Source organism: Falco biarmicus, chromosome 3 (assembly GCF_023638135.1).
Source record: "Falco biarmicus isolate bFalBia1 chromosome 3, bFalBia1.pri, whole genome shotgun sequence".
Taxonomy (NCBI): Eukaryota; Metazoa; Chordata; class Aves; order Falconiformes; family Falconidae; genus Falco; species Falco biarmicus.
The window spans coordinates 115,387,500-115,406,247 of record NC_079290.1 but is presented as its reverse complement, the minus strand read 5'-3'; the positions used below and the strand labels follow the sequence as shown (position 1 = coordinate 115,406,247).

The window sequence follows — 18,748 nt, the reverse complement described above, 5'->3', positions numbered from 1 at the left end:
AAGAAGGTAGATGGGATGCCGGTATTGCCATCGTGGCATTACCGATGCCGTTCGAAGCAGGTTGCAGCAGCTGGAGGATGGATGTAAGCAGACGGCACGCCGCGTGCCCGGCAATAAGGAGAAATTATGGGTAGCTTTGGAGCCGAATGAATGACTCTCCACAAGAGCTGCTTCAGCTTGCTCCAACGCTAAGTGACATGAGTTTAATTGGCTATAACAGGACCTCACTTAGTACCAGTCGGGTGGATGCGTGTTATTTAATGCCTTCATCTGGGGCTCCAACACTTACGGCACAGAGGGGGGCTCCGCGCGCAGGACCTGGAGGCAGCAGTTCCCAGGCTTGGCTCAAACACCATCACTGTGGGAACTTTCCTTGCTTGATTCCCCCCACATGCCAAAAAGGTGACAGCCCCCGCCTGAATCACGAACAGGTCCTGATGATGATTTACAGATTAGCTTCAAGTGCTGTGAAGATTATCTGCAATTTTTCCAAGACCTGAGCTCTAATTCAGCTTTTTTGGCGCTGGCTGCCCTCTCCAAGCAGGCTGAGGGCTGCACCGGGCTGCTGCCCTGGGGATGCGACCCCAGCGGCGTGTGCTTTCACTCGGGCTCATTAAACATTTCCAGCCACACCTTGATGAAGTCAGCCCTTAGCCATGCATCCTTTCAAAATGATTTTTTTTTTCTCTTTAACGATTTTATAACGAAACATAAAAACACAGTGCTTTGGGTAGAATGTGAGTAGAAAAAAAAAATCATTTTCTAATAGGGGAAACCCTGGTGGGTGAGGAGGGCGTGAATTACCGACACTGGTGCTTAAGGCATCTTTCCTCGGAGGCTCTCTGAGCACCCTGGAAAGGTGGGTATGGTTTTTATCCCTGGTTGGGTTGTTTGTGTTTTTTTTGGGGGGGGAGGGGGGGGTGTTAAACTGCAGGCGGTGATGAGCGGTGACTCATTGCACATCTCAAACTTGGAATCCGGATTTCCCAGAGCAGTTTCCTGCTTGAAGCAGAGATCTGAACTGTGTCACCGAGTTTATCCCGGCCACCTCTGCTGCTGGTGATGCTGCACAGAGCTGGGCATCCCAGCAGGGAGAACCAGATCCTCTTCCCAAGGCCCAGAAGAGCCAGACGCTCGGTGCCAGCTGTTTTCAAGGAGACATCCCGGTTCCTGGAGCCTTGGGGGGTTCCCTTGGTGGACACCAGTGTAGCGGCTGCTCCTCTCGCTTTGCAGGGAGTGGGCAGCAGCCCCCCAGCTTCACAAGCTGTTGGCATCCCAGATATTGCACCGTGCAGCAGGGGGAGGGAGTGACACACGCACCCCCAAAGGGACCCCCTCTTAAGGGGACACCCCCCGGAGGGAACTCCCCCTTGAAGGGACCACACACACCCCCCTTGAAGGGACAACCCCCCAAAGGGACCTCCTCTTGAAGGTACACCCCCACGGAGGGACCACACACCCCCTTGAAGGGACCACACACCCCCTTGAAGGGACACCCCCCTGGAGGGACTCCCCCTTAAAGGGACCCCCCTCCTCAAGGGACCCCCCCCCCCCCCCTCGCTGCCCGCGGAAGGACGCGTGTGCCATGGCGCCCCGCTCGGCACCGCCACCCCCTGCCCGGGGGGCGCCTTAGGGCGGGGTCCCACCGCCCCGCCCCGCCCCCCCCGCTCGGGGGCGGAGCCGCCCCGCCCCGCCGCTCCCGGCCCGGCCCGGGGAGCCGGTGGCCAGCGCCGCGCCCGCCAGCCCCGCGGGGCACCGGCGGCAGCATGCCGCTCGCCCAGCTGCCCGAGCCCTGGCCCGCCATGGAGCTGGTGCATCTGGACACGGAGGTGAGCGGGACACCGGTTCCCCCCGGCCGAGGGGGGGGGGGCGGGCTCCGGGCCGCGCGCACCCCCCCGCAGCATCCCAGGGGGCTCCGCCGAACAAAGGAGCGGCCGGCCTGGCTTCCCCGGCGGGGCTGCCGGGACCCCAACCCCGGGGGGCGGCTGGGGGAGGCTGGGGGCTCGGGGAGGGGGGGGCCGGGCCGTGCGGGCCGGGCTCGGCGGCGGCAGCCTGCCGGCACGCGCGCTCCGGCGGGGGCAACCGGGAAGGAGCAAATGGCCCGCGGTCTGGGGTCGCCCCCGCTCCTCAGCTGCTCGCCCAGGCCTGTGGCTCAAACTCCGAGCCCGCTCCTGCGGCACTTGGCAGCCTCTGCGCTGCCCCCCCCCCCCCCCAGCTCTGCGCCGTCCCAGCCGGGTGTGCAGGATGGTGCCCAGCGCCCGTCCGCGTCTGCAGGCGAGTGCCACGGCCCCGCGGGGGTTTGCTCAGACTTCGGTGCTTTCCCATGGCTTTGGCCGGGTTCGGTGCTGCCCCGCTCCTCCGGCACGCCTAGGGATGTCGCGGTGGTTAATTGGTCACATTTGCTGGTTCCTATTTGAAGTCGCCTCTTGGGCGATCTCGGATCTGTGCTTCGGGTGGTGGCAGCGTGGCACCGGGCAGCAGGGGGGTCTGCAGCCATCGGGGCGAGGTTGCCCAGTTTCCATCGGCCACCCAGTTTCTATCAGCCAGGTACAGCGTGGCATCTCCCAGAGACCCCCGGTGCGGGCAGGGTGCTGTGCCGAGGGGCCGTGGGTGCTGGCGCGAGGGTGTGGTGGGCTGTGCTTGGGGCACGGGGATGGGTTTGGGCTCGAAGGTGGGAGAGGAGGGAATTCCTGCGGTGACTTGATCGCGATTTCTGGGACCACGTCGTGTGCTCAGCGCTGGGTGTAGATATCGCTGGCAGGGAGGGCTCTTTATTTGGGATTTCTCCATTCCCAAGTGGGAATAGAGCCTGGGAAGCCAGGAAATGCAACTGGTCACGGGAGGCAGCGAACGCCAGTGCCCTGGGCGGCGAATGCCATGGGTGAGATTGATTTACTGCTTAATCCCAGGTCTCCCAGGTGCTGGGCAGGCGCTGTGTCAGCATCACGGGATCTCGCGGCCGGGGGGATCCGGTGTAGCTCTTGGCTCAGGTCAGCGGTGAAGGTGATGGTGGCAGCCATGAGGGCTGTTTTCCCCATTGCATTGGTAACGGGTGTGTTAATTGTGAATGGAACTGGGAGGGTCTGGCCCTGGCCTCTGTGCTGTCCCCTTCCCCCACCTCGGCCGGGGGTCAGGGTCAGGAGCCGCTTGCAGGTGATATTGCTGCGGGTCAGTCTTTCCACATTGCAAGTGGGACGCTAGCAACTTACCTGCCTTTATTTTTAGGTTGGCAAGTACGTGCATTCGATGTGTTCGTTCAGTGAGGAAAGTAACACAGACGTTAGTCACTGCTCAAGGTGGCTGCCACCACCTGGGCTGGACATTCCAGGTTCCCTGAGATCCAGCAGCAGAAGGGGACTAAGGGCTTGGGGCAGTTTTGCACCTTGAGGCTAAAATCATCAAGGGTAGGGGCCCAAGGAGAAAGTTTTCACCACTCCTGGGCAAGGTGGCACCACTGGGGAACCGAGGAGACTCTTCTGGAATGCCAGTTACGTCAGTCACCCTGGGATCGCTGCCATCCAGGTTAGGAACTGGCTTCCTCCAACCTTTGCTTTCTGAGTCACGGAGCAGAGGTGCTGTCACCGCGCTGGCGGAGGCATCGGTCCTATTGTGAAGGGGTTTGGGGTTTTTCCACTGGGTCCTATTGTGAAGGGGGTTGGGGTTTTTCCACTGTGCTCCAGAAGCGTTTTCCATCTCTGCTGGGGACAGATCCCAGCTGGTGCCCCTTGTCCCAGCCTGCCGGAATCCAGCCCAGAGCTGTGCTGGGGAAACGTGTGGCAGTGGGAGCTTGCGCTGATCCCCTGCAGGAGGCAAGTCCCTGTGTCCTGGGCACTGAGCTAGCTGCAAAACACTTCTTCCTTCCCCCAGCTCCCTGTCGTTCTCTCGGCTGCTTATTTTATTCAGAATATTGCTTATGTAGTAGAAAAACCTGGCTGGGGCAGAGTACAAGCAATAGTAGAGTGGAATGACTTCATCACCATAGCGATGGATACTGTCATCGCGCTGTGCTTTGCTTTAAACTCTTGTTACACAAACGAGCAACACAACTGACAGGGGATTACACCAAACCCAACTACTTCACACTAATTATTTTTGCCTGTATATGTGCATCGTCCTTTACTGAGTAGGAGCTGTTAATGAATAACTATCTTTTTCAAGCATCTTAGCTGAACAGTGCATAAAATGACAATCAAAAGATAGGAGAGGAAGCCGAGCAGCTGTTGTCTCTGCTGTGCCTCATGCGTGAACTGCTCGGTCTGTTTGGGCTACTGAGTTCTTGTGGAGACCTTTATTTTTGTAGGATTATTTCCTTTCTCTGAGCTGCAACAGGCGAAATCCATAAATTCCACTTTAATAATAATAATAATGATAATGATAAAAATAAAATGCCTTGTTCTTGTGTCAGACTAGGAGAAGCTCTGGGGCGAGGGGTTTCTTCCCCCTCTCCGTCCTGCTCCAGTGCTTCCCAGTTCAGCCAGCTGGGTGAAAGAGCATCTCTGGGTACCTGGTGCCCTTGTCATGTTGTATTTGGGCGTCTCCAAAGTGACTAGTCAAACCCCGGAGGTCCAGAAATAGCAGCAGGCAGCTTTTCTAACAGAGCTGTTGATAATCCAGGGTGGCTTGTGCGGATGGCACTAACTACAGGGTGCAGCCCTCGCTGGTGGCAGGAGTGGGCACCGTCTCACACGGTCCTGCTGGGGTGCAACTCGTCGGGGTTTCAGATCAGAGCGGCACTGACCTGTTCTCTAAATTGTTCCCTGTGCTGCGGATTATGTGGAATTAAAGGGATTTAAAATGCAAGATGTCCGAAGATAAATATCTCCCAAGTTCAGCCCGGCTGGCAGTTGCGTAACGGAAGGTGTTTGTTCTCCAGGACACTTCCCTGCGTGCTACGGAGGAAGCTCCTCGGGGCAGCATGTGCGCGGAAGGGCTTTGGTACCTGCCGGGCAGTTCTAGCTGGCACTGCCCAGCGGTGCCCTCGCTGCGGCTGCCGCTCCACGTGCCCATCAGATTAGCTCCTAATCCCTGTTTCTGCTCGCCCCAGTGCGGGGCTGGCCGGCAAGCCGCAGGGACAGGCTGCTGGCCCCCGCTGAGGCTCATGCTGCTGCCTTCATGGTAGCCCAAGCTCATTATGGTGCGGGTACCCCAGGGACGGAGCTGTGCCTCCCTCCTGCAGCAGGTATTGTCTGCTTGTGCCTGCAGGGAGATCTTTGGGGTGGCTCTCGAGGCAGGACGGTCAGGAGGCTCCTCTCCAACGCCAGGAACAATGTGCTGGAAGAGGGTGTCTGGCAGGGAGGCAAACACACACGTGCTCGCTAACTCGCTGTGCGTGGCATGCAGGGGAGTGCAGACATAAAACATTTTAAAGAGACAAATGTCAAACCAAGAAACCCGCAAACCATCTCAGCTCTACTTACCATGCAGTGAGTGGCTGTATTTTATCTCGGGAGGTGATGAGCCCGGATCTGTGAGTGTGTTTACATCTTGGATGCTTACAAATGGCTCTTCAATTCCATATGAGGGAATAAGGACTGGGTTTACTCTGGGGTAGAAGGAAGGCGCTTGGCTCTAAATACTGCAGTTCTCTCCTCACCCATCTGCCTTATGTTCGCTTGAGAAAGTGACTGTTCCATCAGGAGCTTCATCCCTCTAAAACCATGGGCCTACATGCCCAGGAAACCTCCCTGGCACGGACACTGCTCTCTTTCTTTCCACATCCCCTCCCTCCCCAGGTAGGATGGATTTCTGTCAACAGCAGCATGTAGGACAAGTGTCTCTCGGGGTCAGGAGCTGATCAAACGCAGACCCAGGTCTGGTGGGCCCGGAGGAGCACCCGGTGCCTCCTGACTTATCCTTGGAGCTGGGGGGTTGGACAGACCCTGTGTTCATTCGCTGTGTGCTGGTGTCCCCTGGGGAATGAAAGAGCTTGTCCCATGCGTCAGCTCACCCCTCTCCTGACTGCGCCTTGCAGCTCTGCTCTCCAGCCCATGAGCAAGGCACTGCTTCCCTCTGTCCAACATGGACATTCTTCTTCTCAGGCTGGTTTAGAGATAAAGAGCCCTCCCTGAGCTACGGTTTGGGTTAGCAGCCAGTTAGGAATTGGGGATCAGTGCCGGCTGAGCCGGTAAACACGAGCTTGTTTCCAAGTCTGGTTATCTTGAGCGCAGCGTCTCCCTGCTCTCTGTGGAGGCTGTGCGTAAACACAAAGGCTTACTTCACGTCGGAGGTATTCTTCATGCTAACGGCACCAAGAGCTGCATGTAAACATCAGGGCAACGCTCCTCTGGCAGAACTCGGTGTGCTTGCTTTTTTTTTTTTTTTTTTTTTTTTAAAAATAATTGCTTTTTTCAGTCATTGGCTGAAAATACTGAGGAGCTTAAGCCCAGTTTAAGTTGGTCCTAAGGTGAGTGATGGAGCTTGGAGTGGAGCCGTATAAATGTAAATACTGCAGGGCCAGTGTCAGGCCAAGGGGCAGGCGGTGGTCTCCCCGGCCAGTGGGGTGGTACTCGGCGTCCTGGTAGGACTGAGTTGTTCTGGGGGAGTGGAGACACCTGAAAATGAAGATGGATGGAGATTATTGCACTCACAAGAGTGTGAGCTTGGAAGCACCTGGTGAATGTTGTAGAGGGTGAGTGCAGCATCAGAGGGAGGTTCTCTCAGTGGCCCAAAAGCGCTTTCAAGACCCACAACTGCAAGTTTTGCTTAGAATTAAACGGAAGTAAGTTAAATTTAGCCCAAGGGGGAGAAGGGGATAGTGTAGTCCTAAGGCAGATGTCAGGCTGGTGTCCCCTCAGTTCTCCAGGGAAGGAGTTAGCTTTGCTCCTGTTAGATTCCTGCAAGGCTCTAAGATACAGTCATCTGAGGCTGAAATGCAATTGCATTGCAACTCTTCTCTTGGACCATAACATCTGAAGAGGAGCGAATACATTTGCTGTGCTCTTTCAAAGAAAGAGAGGAATCCCACGATTTTTTGGAGCCTGAGACTATAGTGCAAATTAGATGTCAAAGCAAAATCTTCTTGCCCTTGTTTTTCTCCACAGTCTGCAGAAAACCTTTTGTACGTGCTTATTCTGAGTATCGATGTCTAATTAAATCCCACCCACTTTTGCTCCCGCTGGTTCCTCCAGGCGCAGTGCTGTGCCAAACCCGATACGCCTTCGGCTCAGCGCGTGGTGTGACCGGCTGATGCTCCTCCCGGCGGTTCAGGTCACCCGCTGTGACTTTGTACAGAGCTCCAGCAGCAGAAGCTGGACTTGCCAGCCCCAGGTGGCCCAGAGCCAAGCAGGTGGTGCACATTTCCTGCAGCGGTATCAGCTGCGATAGGGTAATAAATAACTGATAACTGTTCATACGAAAGCCAACGTCATGGCAAAATGGCTGATAACTGCACTCCAGCACTGCTTTGCTGTCTGCGCCTGATCTCCCCTCCTTGCTTCTCCCTGGGAGGGGGGCAGCCACAGCATGGGTGCAGGGGGGGTGAGATGGTGCGACCACTCAGCTGGGTCTCTGGAGCAGTTCCTCTAGTCCCGAGGATGGGATTCCTGTACCCACTGCCCCAGGGACCCACGCCTGAGGAGTGCAGGGGTGCCGTTCACCCCACGAGCGATGGTCAGTGTGTGAGCAGCCCTAATGATTTCATTTGGGGGTGTGGAGAGATTCTCTGGACAAGAGCCTTTTTTTGTTTTATTTTTTTTTTCTCAATCCTTGGCAGATAGTGTCCCCTAGGTATGTGGGGACTTGTACCATGTCTGAAAGTGGTGTCCCCCCCTTTTTGTCCTGCACGAAGGGCCCTCGGAGCCAACAGCCTTTGTAAGGGGGTGTAAGGAGCGGTCCCGTGCCCGGCATGTGCTAATGGCAGGTTCTTTTCCTTTGCAGAATGGGCAGGCTGCTCCAGAAGAAGGTGGGAATCCTCCATCCAAGGTAAAAATGCTCTGGGGTTACATCTTCAAGGTATCCCTCTGAGCTGCGTGGGGGGCGCGAACTGACTTGGTGAAGGCTTGGGGACGGCTGGTTCTAGATCCTGTAAGCTGCTGCTTTGTGATCTGGATGAGCACATGTGGGAAGGTGAGGGATTGGAGTAGGGGAAAAGATAAACCCTCTTTGTTCCTGCCTCTGTGGTCATCCAAACATATGTGGAAAGTTTCCCAAGGGGCCACCTCGGTCCAGCACGCGGGAGGTGGCCTAGAGGGCGAGGAGCGAGCATCTCTGGGGTTTTCCAGTGCTGTGCTTGCACCTTTCGTGTTGTGATCTTGCCAGGCAGGATGAGAAATACAAGAGTATTTGATGGTTTTGGCACGGCTGCCCTCGCTGAGCACCTGGTAGCTGTTTATTCTCTTGCCTTGGTGGGGCTGGGAGAAGCTCTGCTTCTGTCAGATTTGCCCTCTGCGTCCCCAGTGGCATCAGCTGGGAATGGTGGGGGGAACTGAGCTGCTGTTGTCCGCGTTTGGGCAAGGGTCTTAACCTGCCAGACCTTCTTCAGATATCTAAAGCCCTTCCAGCTCCACACATCAACTTGATTTCTCTGTTGCAAGCCCTCTTCAAGCACGCGACTGCGGAGCGATGCTGTTCGTGTGGGCATTTCCTAACTGTGCCCGTAGCTCTCTGTCCTGCGAGACACTGCAGCGTCAAAGAGCCGTCTCAGTACCTTGAAATCGTGAGCCTTTTAGGATTTCCTTTTCTGATCCGTACATACTGTACCCGTGAGGAATGACACAACATGTTGGATTTGGCCGGGCAGACCTTGCCGAACGGGTTGTCAGGAGTCCGTCCTGTGCCTTACCCTCAGCGAGTGCCCTGTAGCAGTTTCTCTCTCTGAATCATCGTCCCTGCTAAAGGCCAGGGGGGCTTATGGCATTGCTTTTCTGGTTGGTTACTGTCATATTTTTAGTAAAAGAAATTTAAACCTAAAAATCAGTTGCCTACCTTTCAGCCAGTTGGGTTTTTTTTGGATCTTATGCTGGACTCCTAGCATTGCCCTTGCGTCTCACCTACCTGCTCTGCATTTCTGTCCCCGTTGCTGGGCTGGCACTTTTCCAGTGGCCTGCGGAGAAATCTGGCGTGGGTCAGATGAACTCAGGTCAATGAGACTGTGCACTTCCCTCCCCTGAGAACAGTGGTTTTACAGTTCTTCACTGTGCCTGCATCTCTGGCATGGAAAACCGAAAGAAAATATCTCTCTTTTCTGGTTGGATTCCAGCTGGATTTCTAAGACTTGAGACTTTGCCTCTTTCATCTTCAAACACTTGGCTCAACTGCCCTCCTGTAAAGGCAGCTGAAGTATGTTGCTTTAAAAACAATCAAAGATTTTTTTTTTTTTCTTTGAAGGACATCGCTGGGGCAAACCCTGGCTGATTCCATCCGTAGATGCAGCCCCACAGAAAGGTCATGCGATAGAGGCCAAGAAAGCGCTTGAGGTTCTCTCTGCTGCTCCGTGTCTGTCCCTCTGGGGGACACGGGCGTGAAGTCCCCATCACAGCTGGGGAGCTGGAGCCGCGCAGGGAAGGCACAAGAGCCTTGTGCTACGTGCAGGTGTCCTGATTTCCACTTTTCCAAGGCACCGTGGACAAAATGCCTGTGAGCGGTGTCCGACAATCCCATTTTCGGTAACCCTTGATCACACGGAGCCTGGCTACATCCTGAAATAACCTTGGTTGCGTTTTCCAAGTTTGTACAAGGTACTTTTGTGACTAGCACTGTCAAATGAAATCCCTGCTACGAACACACACCTCCAACCTCAGGGCAGACCTGAGCCAGCTGCGATGCGGCGGTGGGGCGAGGTGGGCAGCGCGCTGAGCATCTGCGTATTTTCCTGTTCATTTTGGGGGTGGGCAGCAGCAGCAGCTTCTGGCACCGGTGCTGCCTACAGCAAGGGCTGAGGAAGGAGGAGTAAGCGGCAGTAGATGTTGGAGGTTGGCTGTTGCCAAGCTGAAGGTTGTTCAGGATCCCTCCCGTACCCCTCTGTTCTAGCTGTGTGTAGGGAGCTGTAAGGGGACGAGGCACCTCTATTCTGGGTTTGTACTTGCTATCCTTTTGCGGCTAATTCTGCGATCTCTTCTAAAAATAGCCTGAGGCAGCAAGGGTGGCGATTACTCAACACCCACGCAGAAGTGCCATCCCTCCCCTGTCCCTGTAAGTAGGATGCTGCCAGAAGTACAAGCGTTATTTGCCTGGGCAATAACCAAAGACACTTCACGAAGGAGGGAATCCAACAGTTCCTCAAAAGAGTTGGGAACTCCGCAGCTGGGAGCACGAGACCGATGCAGTCTAATGCCTCTGTTGCCACCTCACCTGCTGTGGTGGCACATGGGGGTCTTTGGGCATGAAACGCGATGGCATGGTCACCGCAGAGGTGGCGAGGGGATGTTTCGGGCCAGGCTGGCTGCATTCTGGTACTTTCTAGCAGCCTCTGTAGCTCCAGCGCAGCTTCCTACCAAGGACAGCTGGTGCATTTCACAACTTCTTGTGGATTCCCACCTTTCAAGAACAATTGTGGTACACAAGTCCCTGCAAGCATCCTACCTCAGTGTGTTTATCTGAGTATCTTGGAAATGCCTGCAAGATCTTGCAGGTCGGGCAGAGAGCTGTCTGGAGCATCTGCCTCCCTTTGCACAGTCGCAGGGAAAGGAGCCTGGGTGTGCAGTCAGGGCCATCTGAACAGCATTCCAGCTCTGTGGCCATAAGGAATTCCAAGCCAAACCCTCTCCTGACAGCGAGCACAAACCTAGATTGCTCACATGTACTGAAATCCTTGCCTATCTGGATGTTCCCAGCGTGTCCCTACTGTAAAAGTCTGCAATCTGCCCGGCAATTCTAGCCACATCCCTAAAATCAGATTGCGGATCCAATGCTGCATTGAACATTTGGCAAAGATAAAGTACAAGGATGGCTTTTTGCTTTCTTATTTCCCTCTCCTCTTTGGTCGTGGTGTTTGGCCCTGCCTAAATTAGATGTTGGCTTCAGGATAGCAGCAGCCCAGCTGGTACAAGGTTTCAGCACAGCGCCTGCACATTCGTATTGGTGGTAGAGGAGCAGGATGGATGCTCGTGGAGCAGCATCTCCGCAGTGCAGAGAGCTCAGGGTCAGTTTTCTTCTTGTTCCGCTTCCTTTAACACAGCCTGGGCTGACGCCGCGAGTGCATCTCCTGCGACAGCCTGGGGGTAACCTCAGCTGCGTCTCTGTGCGGGTGGGGAGCAGGGAGGTCTCTCGCCTTGCTCGCAGGAGCTGCTCTGCCCCAGGGGCTCACCGCAGTGCGGTGCGTTGGTCCCTAGGTACCGACACTCATCCTCTCATGTTCTTTAGGTTTTAATTGTCAGGTAGGCTGAAGATTGGTCCTTGTTCAGCTGGGGAACGGCGACAGAGGGCTTGGATTCAACAGAAAAAAGGAACCTCTCGTAATTGGGGTTTTACAGCCAGCTTGGCTGTGAGGTGAGCTTGTGGTCCCTGAAAGTGCCAAGTGTGAGGAATTATGCATGAAAGTACAACACCCAATTAGTGAAATCACTTCATAATGAAGAGCAGAGGAGTGGGTTTGCAGTGCTGAGTGTGCCCACTCCCTCTCTGGAGGTAACGCTGGTGCAGGCTGGGAGTGCTGATCAGCTTGTTCTTGGGTGATAATCACAGGGCGCGGTGAGAGCTGGGGAAGGGAATTAAGTAACCTCTTGCAGCTCCGCTTTGCACCGTAACAGAGACCCTTGAGAGCAGAGCGAGGGCTTTGCTCTGCTGCAGGCACCTGGCGTGAGGTGCCCTGCCTGCTCGGTGGCTGTTAGGCAACAAACTGCAGTGGGAATGCAGTGAAGGGGAGGGCACGGCTCTTTCCCAGATCTGTATAGCTCCTGCTGATCTGTTCTCGTGTCCTGATGGGTAACGCTTGCAGAAAGGTCCTCCCCTGCAGCAAGGGATAGGCAGGAGCCCTGGACATGGACACTTTTGGCCTGAGAAATAACCTGCATCACCAGCGTGAACATTAGTGTGTGTTGTTCTGGATGAAACACGCTGCTGTAATGCTCGAGTGATGACAAAGTGGAGTCGCAGTCACAGCTCCAAATTGTAATTCTTTGGGATGAGCTGGAGGAAACAGGTTGTACCATCTACCTAGGGTAGCTCTGTGCCAGCCCCCGTGTGGTTCGATAGCAGGTGAATGCTGCTAGAAATAAGGCTGGTTCTTGGGTTTGCTACACACCTGCACCTGCGGAGGGACTTGAGCCCAGCACTTCTCACTCCCACCTGCAAACTGGGCAGAACTGGGGCAGCTTTCCTTCAGGCTGGACTTTGCTCCTGGACTTTTGACCTCCAGCTGTGAACTGGGAATTCTTCATGCTTCTCCAGCGGGATGTAAGAGAGGAAGGCTTTGTGCTGCTCCCTCATGCTGGCAGTGCCCAAGGCCAGGTTGGACGGGGCTTGGAGCACCCTGGGCTGGTGGGGGGTGTCCCTGCCCAGGGCAGGGGACCGCAACTGGGTGGGCTTTAAAGTCCCTTCCAACCCAAACCCTTCCGTGATTCTGTGCTCATGGCATACCGCACCAGTGCTGGCTCACAGCTCTGCTTTCCAGCAGTGCCCCTCTCTCCTTCGCCCAGATGTTGCCCTGTGCCTTGCTGCAGGCATCGCTGCCTGCCAGAACATCCACTGACAGTTGTCCCATCTGTTCTGGACCTGCATCACCGAGTGGGTGGTAGAGGGGAAACTTGAAGCACCTTCTCTTTGCAGTGGGGGAGGAAGAAAGAGGCATCCAAGACCTGCTGACCACCAAGGGGCAAGCCCTGTGCGCCCACCTAGTGTCCAGGTGATGGAGGGCTCTCTGTTGCATAGGCTGCATGCTGCCAGCATTGCACGTCAGCTCCAGCTCCAGGTGGAGTGCAGGACAGAAGACATGTCCAGTGGTGTGATCCTCATCAGTATTGGACACCGCTCTAATCACGGCCTCTTAACATGAAGGGTTTTAAAACAAACAAGTGAAGTGCTCTGCTTTGAAACGGCCCAGCGTGTTTGCACAGCTGCTGCTGTTTTCTCCAAGAACTGGAAAGCTATCAAATGTGGGAAGAAGCAGGTATCTGAGCAAATCCCTTCTCTGCCCACTGCCCCTTCTTTGTTGCTTCCAGCCAAGAGTGCTCCGGCCAGCCTGGTCCCCCAGGACCGCACAGGACCTGGGATAACCTGCTGGGAGCAGAACATCTCGAGCATGGCATGGTGCTGCCTGGGATCTGCCTCCCGCTCTGCACCGCAGGGACTGGGCTGCAGCTATTGCCACTCTTTAACATTGGGCTTTTTCAGCCTGTCAGTGGTAAAGCTCTTCATTTAAACTGGCTGCTCCATCTTGTCAGCTGAAGTAATCAAGTGGGTTTGTTGTTAAAGCAATGCCTGACAGCTGCCTGGCTTGTTCCTGCCAGAGCGGTTGCTCTTCGTCCTTGGCAAGGCTGGGCTATGGGTAACAGCAAGCTTCTGAGCTCTTAAAAGAAAAAAACAAACCAAACAACAACAAATAAATGCCTGTTTGAGGAGCAGAGTCTCTGATGAGCTGCAGACTAATGAATAATTGAAGAGGGGTCAGTTTACAGGACTTGCACACGAGGAATGCAGCAGTCTGCAGAGCCAGTGAGTGGTGCTCAGCCAGCCCTCATGCGTGGCATGCCGACCCACCAAAACTGCTATGCTTTCTTCTCTTCCATTTCCATCTCCTTCGTGGGTTAATAGAAACCGCCTCAAGCTCTGTCTCCAGAAAGCCTTTTTTATTGAAGGGGAAAGAAAAAAAAATATTTTACTGTGCGCTGTACCTTGGAGGAAATGCATGTCATCCATCTCCCCGTCAGAGTGAAAGGAGTTCCGGAGCCTGCAGGAAAGCGAGGGGTGCTCCTGCCAGCCCCTCCTCGGCCGCGCTTCTCCCGGCTGTCTGAGCCAGGGGGCACGGGGTTGCCGAAGTCAAGTTCTTTGTGGACCCAGGAGGAAGTGTCAGCAAGGCCAGAGCTCTGCCGGCGCTTCCCTGGAGGGATGGGGGAGTCACGGGCTCCTCGGGATGGGGTGGTGGCAGCTCCCTCTGCACCAGGGACAGCAGCAGAGGGCTGGCACCAACGAACTTACATTTGATTTTTAAAGGGGTCAGATTGGGCTTGGGTCTCTGGAGCATGCCAGCCCAGCAACGGGGCGCTTTGAGTCCCCTTGGCTGGGTTGGTTGGGGGGTCCCTGGCTCCACAGCTGGCTGGGATGCCAGTCTGAGACCCTCCCTGCACACACAAGCAGTCCTGCTGAAGCTCCTGCAGCTTTACAAGTCTCAGCTTTGTTTGGAAGCCAAAGCCTAGTTTTGACACAAGCAGTAAATTCCTTCCATAGTTCCCGGTGAAGCTGCAATAACTTTTTTTCCCCCCGGTTGCACTGTGCTGCCTGCCAGGAGCTGCCGTGGGGCTGGGGGAGGCTGGGGACCATGCGGGAGGATGGTCCCAGCTGTCCGGTGGAGACTCCTGCCTTACCTGGAGCCCTTCTCCTTCACCTTTAGGGAAAGCCACTGAATAATTCCATGGGATGCAGCGATGGAGGCAGAGGCATTGCCTCCCTGAAACTCCAGCTGATCTCACTGCAGCGATGCTCTGAGGCACAAAGGTTTTCCGAACCGCTGCATAAAATCCAGGTCCTGCCCTTGCCCGTCCCAGAGCACGCAGCTGGGATGTGGCACCCCTTCGGAGGTGGAAAACGAGGGTGTTTATCACTTGTTTGGACTTGAAACCTCGGTCTCAGCAGAGCTTCTGGCATGGCTCTGGGAATACTGAAGGGGCTGCGAACACAACCTTTTTGTGCTCCCGTAAGCATTTTGAGTGTGGCGGTATTGATTTCCTCACCACCCGAGAGGTGTATTTATCCGGGTGGCCCGGTTGCAGGTCAGGAACATGCAGCGTTTGCTTACGGAGGGGGAGGCGATGGCTCTGCATCGTCACCGGCCAGCCAGGGAGCACCGGGACTGGGGCCAGCGGTGGTCTTCAGGGGTCACTCCTTCCATGCAGTAGCATGGGGAGTGGAGCCCTAGGGTCTCTGCATGGACAGAGCAGGGGAAAAAAGCTCCTTAAAATAGCTTTTTTTTTTTTTTTGTATCTTAGGGGAACAGGAAAAAACATGGTATTCCCAGTGTTCAGGGTGACTAATTCCCGTACTGTGACGTTTGGGAAGGGGATGGATGATGAGCATCGTGTTAGGGGCCTGTCCCCAGTGGGGCCAGCGCAGGCGTGTGCCTGTGTCATGGCTGAGCTCTGGAGGGGGCAGCCACTGCCTGCATCAGTAGTTACAAGTATTAAGTGAAAAAATTGTGCTTTGCTACAGCAGGGGCTTGTCCTGGGTGCTCTCACTGGAGTGTTGGTAACGCACAGCTCAGGCCATGCTTTGGATGTGGTTTTTTTCCTTTTCACCTTGCTGTAGTTCAAAGCCACCCTGAAAATGTGCCGATGGCTTGTCTGTCAGCGTGGCTCACACGTGTGGCCTTCCCAGGGAGTAGGAGAGGGCTGGCTTCGCCCAGCACACGTGAATCAAAACCTGGCAGGTACCAAACAAAGGCTTTACCGAGTCCTGAGACCACTTTTTGTGTGTCTTGCAACAAGAAAACTGCCGGCAGCATGTGTGCTGTGGGAGGAGTATGGAATTCCTGCGTTCCTGCGATAGAGAATAGTTCCCACGTCCCACGATAACTCCAGGGGCAGCAAACAAGTCTTATTTCTCGTTGTGAAAGCAGTGTTAGATTTTATAATTCAGTTGGAAAAGAATTCTTTTTAAAAAAAAAAGTTTTTGAATTCTGTACTGAAAGCAGCAAAGCTGTGTCGTGCCTGGATGGAGGATAGTGCTTTAGTGCTGGTTCCTAAAAGTAATAGTCTTCATTTAGAAAAGCCTGGGATGGGGTCTCCTGGTTTTACCATCATCAAAGCATGAGCTGATCTGGATTTTCTGAGAGCAGACCTTTCCTCCTTGCTGGGAAACGTGTGCAGGGCTGCGGGAAGGGGAGGCTGTATCCTTTGCACTTTCTAAATGGAGACTAATTTGTTCTGTAGAAGCTGCATAATTTAGTTCCTTATCTCCTGGCAGTTAAAGGTCTTTTCTTCTCCAGCATCTCATTTCAGTGGGTGCAAAGTCCTGCTGGCTGTGCACGCTTCTCTCGCAGCTCCACGGCAGGCTGCAGCAGGGCAGGAGAGCTACCAAAGCCTCAGTGGGGTTTGGGAATATCTTTTGTCTGAGCTTGTATCTTTAGCCCAAATTGCTCATTGTCAGCTGATCCTGGCCCGCTGTGGCTTGTAGTGCCTGGAAAGGGTGGGGAGATTTTACTTTTTTTTTTTTTTTAAAGAAACTTTCAGGATCTGGTGCCAAAATGCCCCTGGAGAGAGCCAGGAGCAGGGAGGAGACTGGGGAGTGCAAGGGGATGCCTGTGCCTTCACCTCTCAGCTCTCTGCATCCCAAAAGGGACCTGAGCTCTCTGGCATAAAGCAGATATTTTGGTGCTCCGGGTCAAATGAGTCTGTTAACAACGGAGCAGATCAAAAACGATGTTGTGAAGCAGAAGGACTTGCCTTGCCATGGGAGCTCTGCTGTGTGAGGCCATTTCTGCCTTCTCTCTTCTTCAGCCTCAGGCTTTTTCTGTGAAAACATCTCAGCCCTTCATCAGCTCCTAGAGACTCTGCCCACAGAGGAGTTTATACAATGGGTGTTTATGAAATGGGTCCTTTTGGCCCTCACCCTCCTGTTTCAGAACAGAAACACGTTTTGGACGTTGAAGATGCTCCGAGTGCCACCTGCTGGAGTGCGCTCAAGGGGGAGCGGTGGCCGGGCAGCCAGCCTGGCAGGGGGCCCTGGGCTCAGCCCTTTGGGGTGACACAGCCTGTCCCACGGCTGCAGACACCGGTCCCTGTCACCGCTGTCCCCCCCACGCTCTGCTGGGAAGCCCTGTGCTCTGTTGCTGCTGCTCCCCTCCTCGCTGCCAGAGCGTGCTGTGTCCATTTGTGGCCCCCGGGATTTTGCATCCTCCCTGTGACAGCTCCGTCCACCTCCACGGAGGACGATGTGCGTCACCTTGTGCCATACAAGAGACGTGAACTTGCCGGTGAGGGAAGGGGCCCATGAAAAGAAATAAGGGTGGAACTGCTCTATCTAAACATCAAACAGGGTAAATCTGCACTGTCTTGGTCTGAATTGTCCCTTTTTAGGGATTTGCTTGTAACCCCTGTTGTGAGGAGCCCAGATGACTGCTCGGAGCGGCAGCAGAGCCCTTCCCAAGGGTCACCAAATTCATTTTACACTGAGCATTTGGCTGCCTCTCTGAGTGGAGAGGAATCACCCGGAGAAAGATGTCCCAGTGCTTCTAGGGTGCTCAGGTTCAAAGGCTTTTGTTTTAAGCCCATTGTGGGGAGGTTCCCGGTGTTACCCATGCCATGATGGAGTTGGACATTCACTTCTCCCAGCTGCCTTGGCTCTGTCAGAATTTGTGCATGAAGGTGGCGGTGAACAGGATTTCTCGACGCTGGCATTACCAGCACCTTTGCTGTGCAGAGCTCTGCCTACGTGACCTGAGTTTCTTCTCCATCCCTCGTTTTTTGGTTTGTTCCATTTTTTTAAGAGACCAATAAAACAGTCCTTGGAGATGGCGTGGGGTGAAACATGCCTCTCCCCCACGGCAGCACTGTTCCCTCTCAGTAATCCCTTCGTGCAGACCTCTGGCAGCAAAGCTCCTGCCAGGAATCCGCCCCCGTCCTTATCTAATTGCTAAGTTCCAGTTGCCAAAGTCTCCGGTGCTCCTTAGCTGTAAAAGTGACTTTGTCCAAGACTTCCATCTTCAAAGGCACCCCACGGTGGGCCCTGCTCCTCCCCTCCCCCCCCCCCCCCCCCCCCCCCCCAGTCGGCTGCCTCCCCAGGCTTTTGTCTGTCAGAACAGCAAATGCCCTTGTTCAGCGTGAGTTTAGTTTAAAGGACTAACGAAGCCGTCTCTTTCCCTGCAGATCCTCTTGGATTGCTCTAGGAATCTCCCTCTTCTTTCAAGCGCTGTCTGTGGCCCCGAGCATTTACGCTGTCCTGTTTCTCCCTCCTCCTGCAAAAGCTGTTGCTGATTCTCTGATGTCTCATAGAGGCATAGGCACACCTCTTCCCTCTGTCTGCTGCCTGTTTTTATAAAACCCCCAGGACTGAATTCTTCCGCAGCTTTTCCTGCTCTGAGTGTGGTTGGAAGTGGCTGAGGAGCTCAAGTGAGAGGTCTCACATCTTTTCTCCCTGGCTTTTGGCAGATGGGGGCATGCACCTACTAAGCAAAAGTAACCCTGTGGTATGGAATGCAATGGAATGGTGGTCAGACCTTGATTTGAGCAGGCATCCCTGCAGTGGTGCTGGATTGGTGATGTTTGGGATGATGCTGGAGTGGGAAAAGCAGAGCCCACAAGGTTTCATCCCTGGGAGGGAGAGCGGCGGTGGGGCTATGGGAGCTGGATGGCCCAGGGAGCACGGGCTGGGATTAAACCCGATGGAACGTGTGTGGGAGAACTCCTCTTGGGTGGAGAGATTTTTAAATCTGCTTGAGGTTTCAAATTAGTATTTTTTTCTTAATTGTGTGTGTGGTATGTGTAAGCACGAGAGAGGTTGCTTTGGTGCTTAGTTGTTGAATCCAACCTTGATACTGCAGTGCCTGCTGAATTAGATAAAGTGAAACTCTTACATTCTCCCACGTGTGTTTTTTGAACTTCGGCAATTGAATGAAATTGGTATGATCTCGCCAAATGTTCTGCTTGGCTGGACTTCTGTTTTC

The 18,748-nt window shown here is 54.5% G+C and overlaps 1 protein-coding gene across 3 annotated transcripts in view; it reads left to right on the top strand.

The window, feature by feature from the left end:
- Positions 1–1,692: 1,692 nt before the first annotated feature.
- Positions 1,693–18,748, top strand: part of RPS6KA1 (ribosomal protein S6 kinase A1) — a 41,438-nt gene continuing 24,382 nt past the window's right edge. Inside the window, exons 1-2 of one of the 3 annotated variants that reach the window (XM_056331405.1) lie at positions 1,693–1,829; positions 7,876–7,920. In XM_056331405.1, coding sequence (XP_056187380.1) covers positions 1,767–1,829; positions 7,876–7,920 — 108 coding nt within the window. In that variant the 5' untranslated portion in view covers positions 1,693–1,766. Of the gene's footprint in view, positions 1,830–7,875; positions 7,921–8,031; positions 8,065–18,748 lie in introns of those variants that run through there. The other 2 variants (XM_056331406.1, XM_056331410.1) reach the window with 2 other exon arrangements.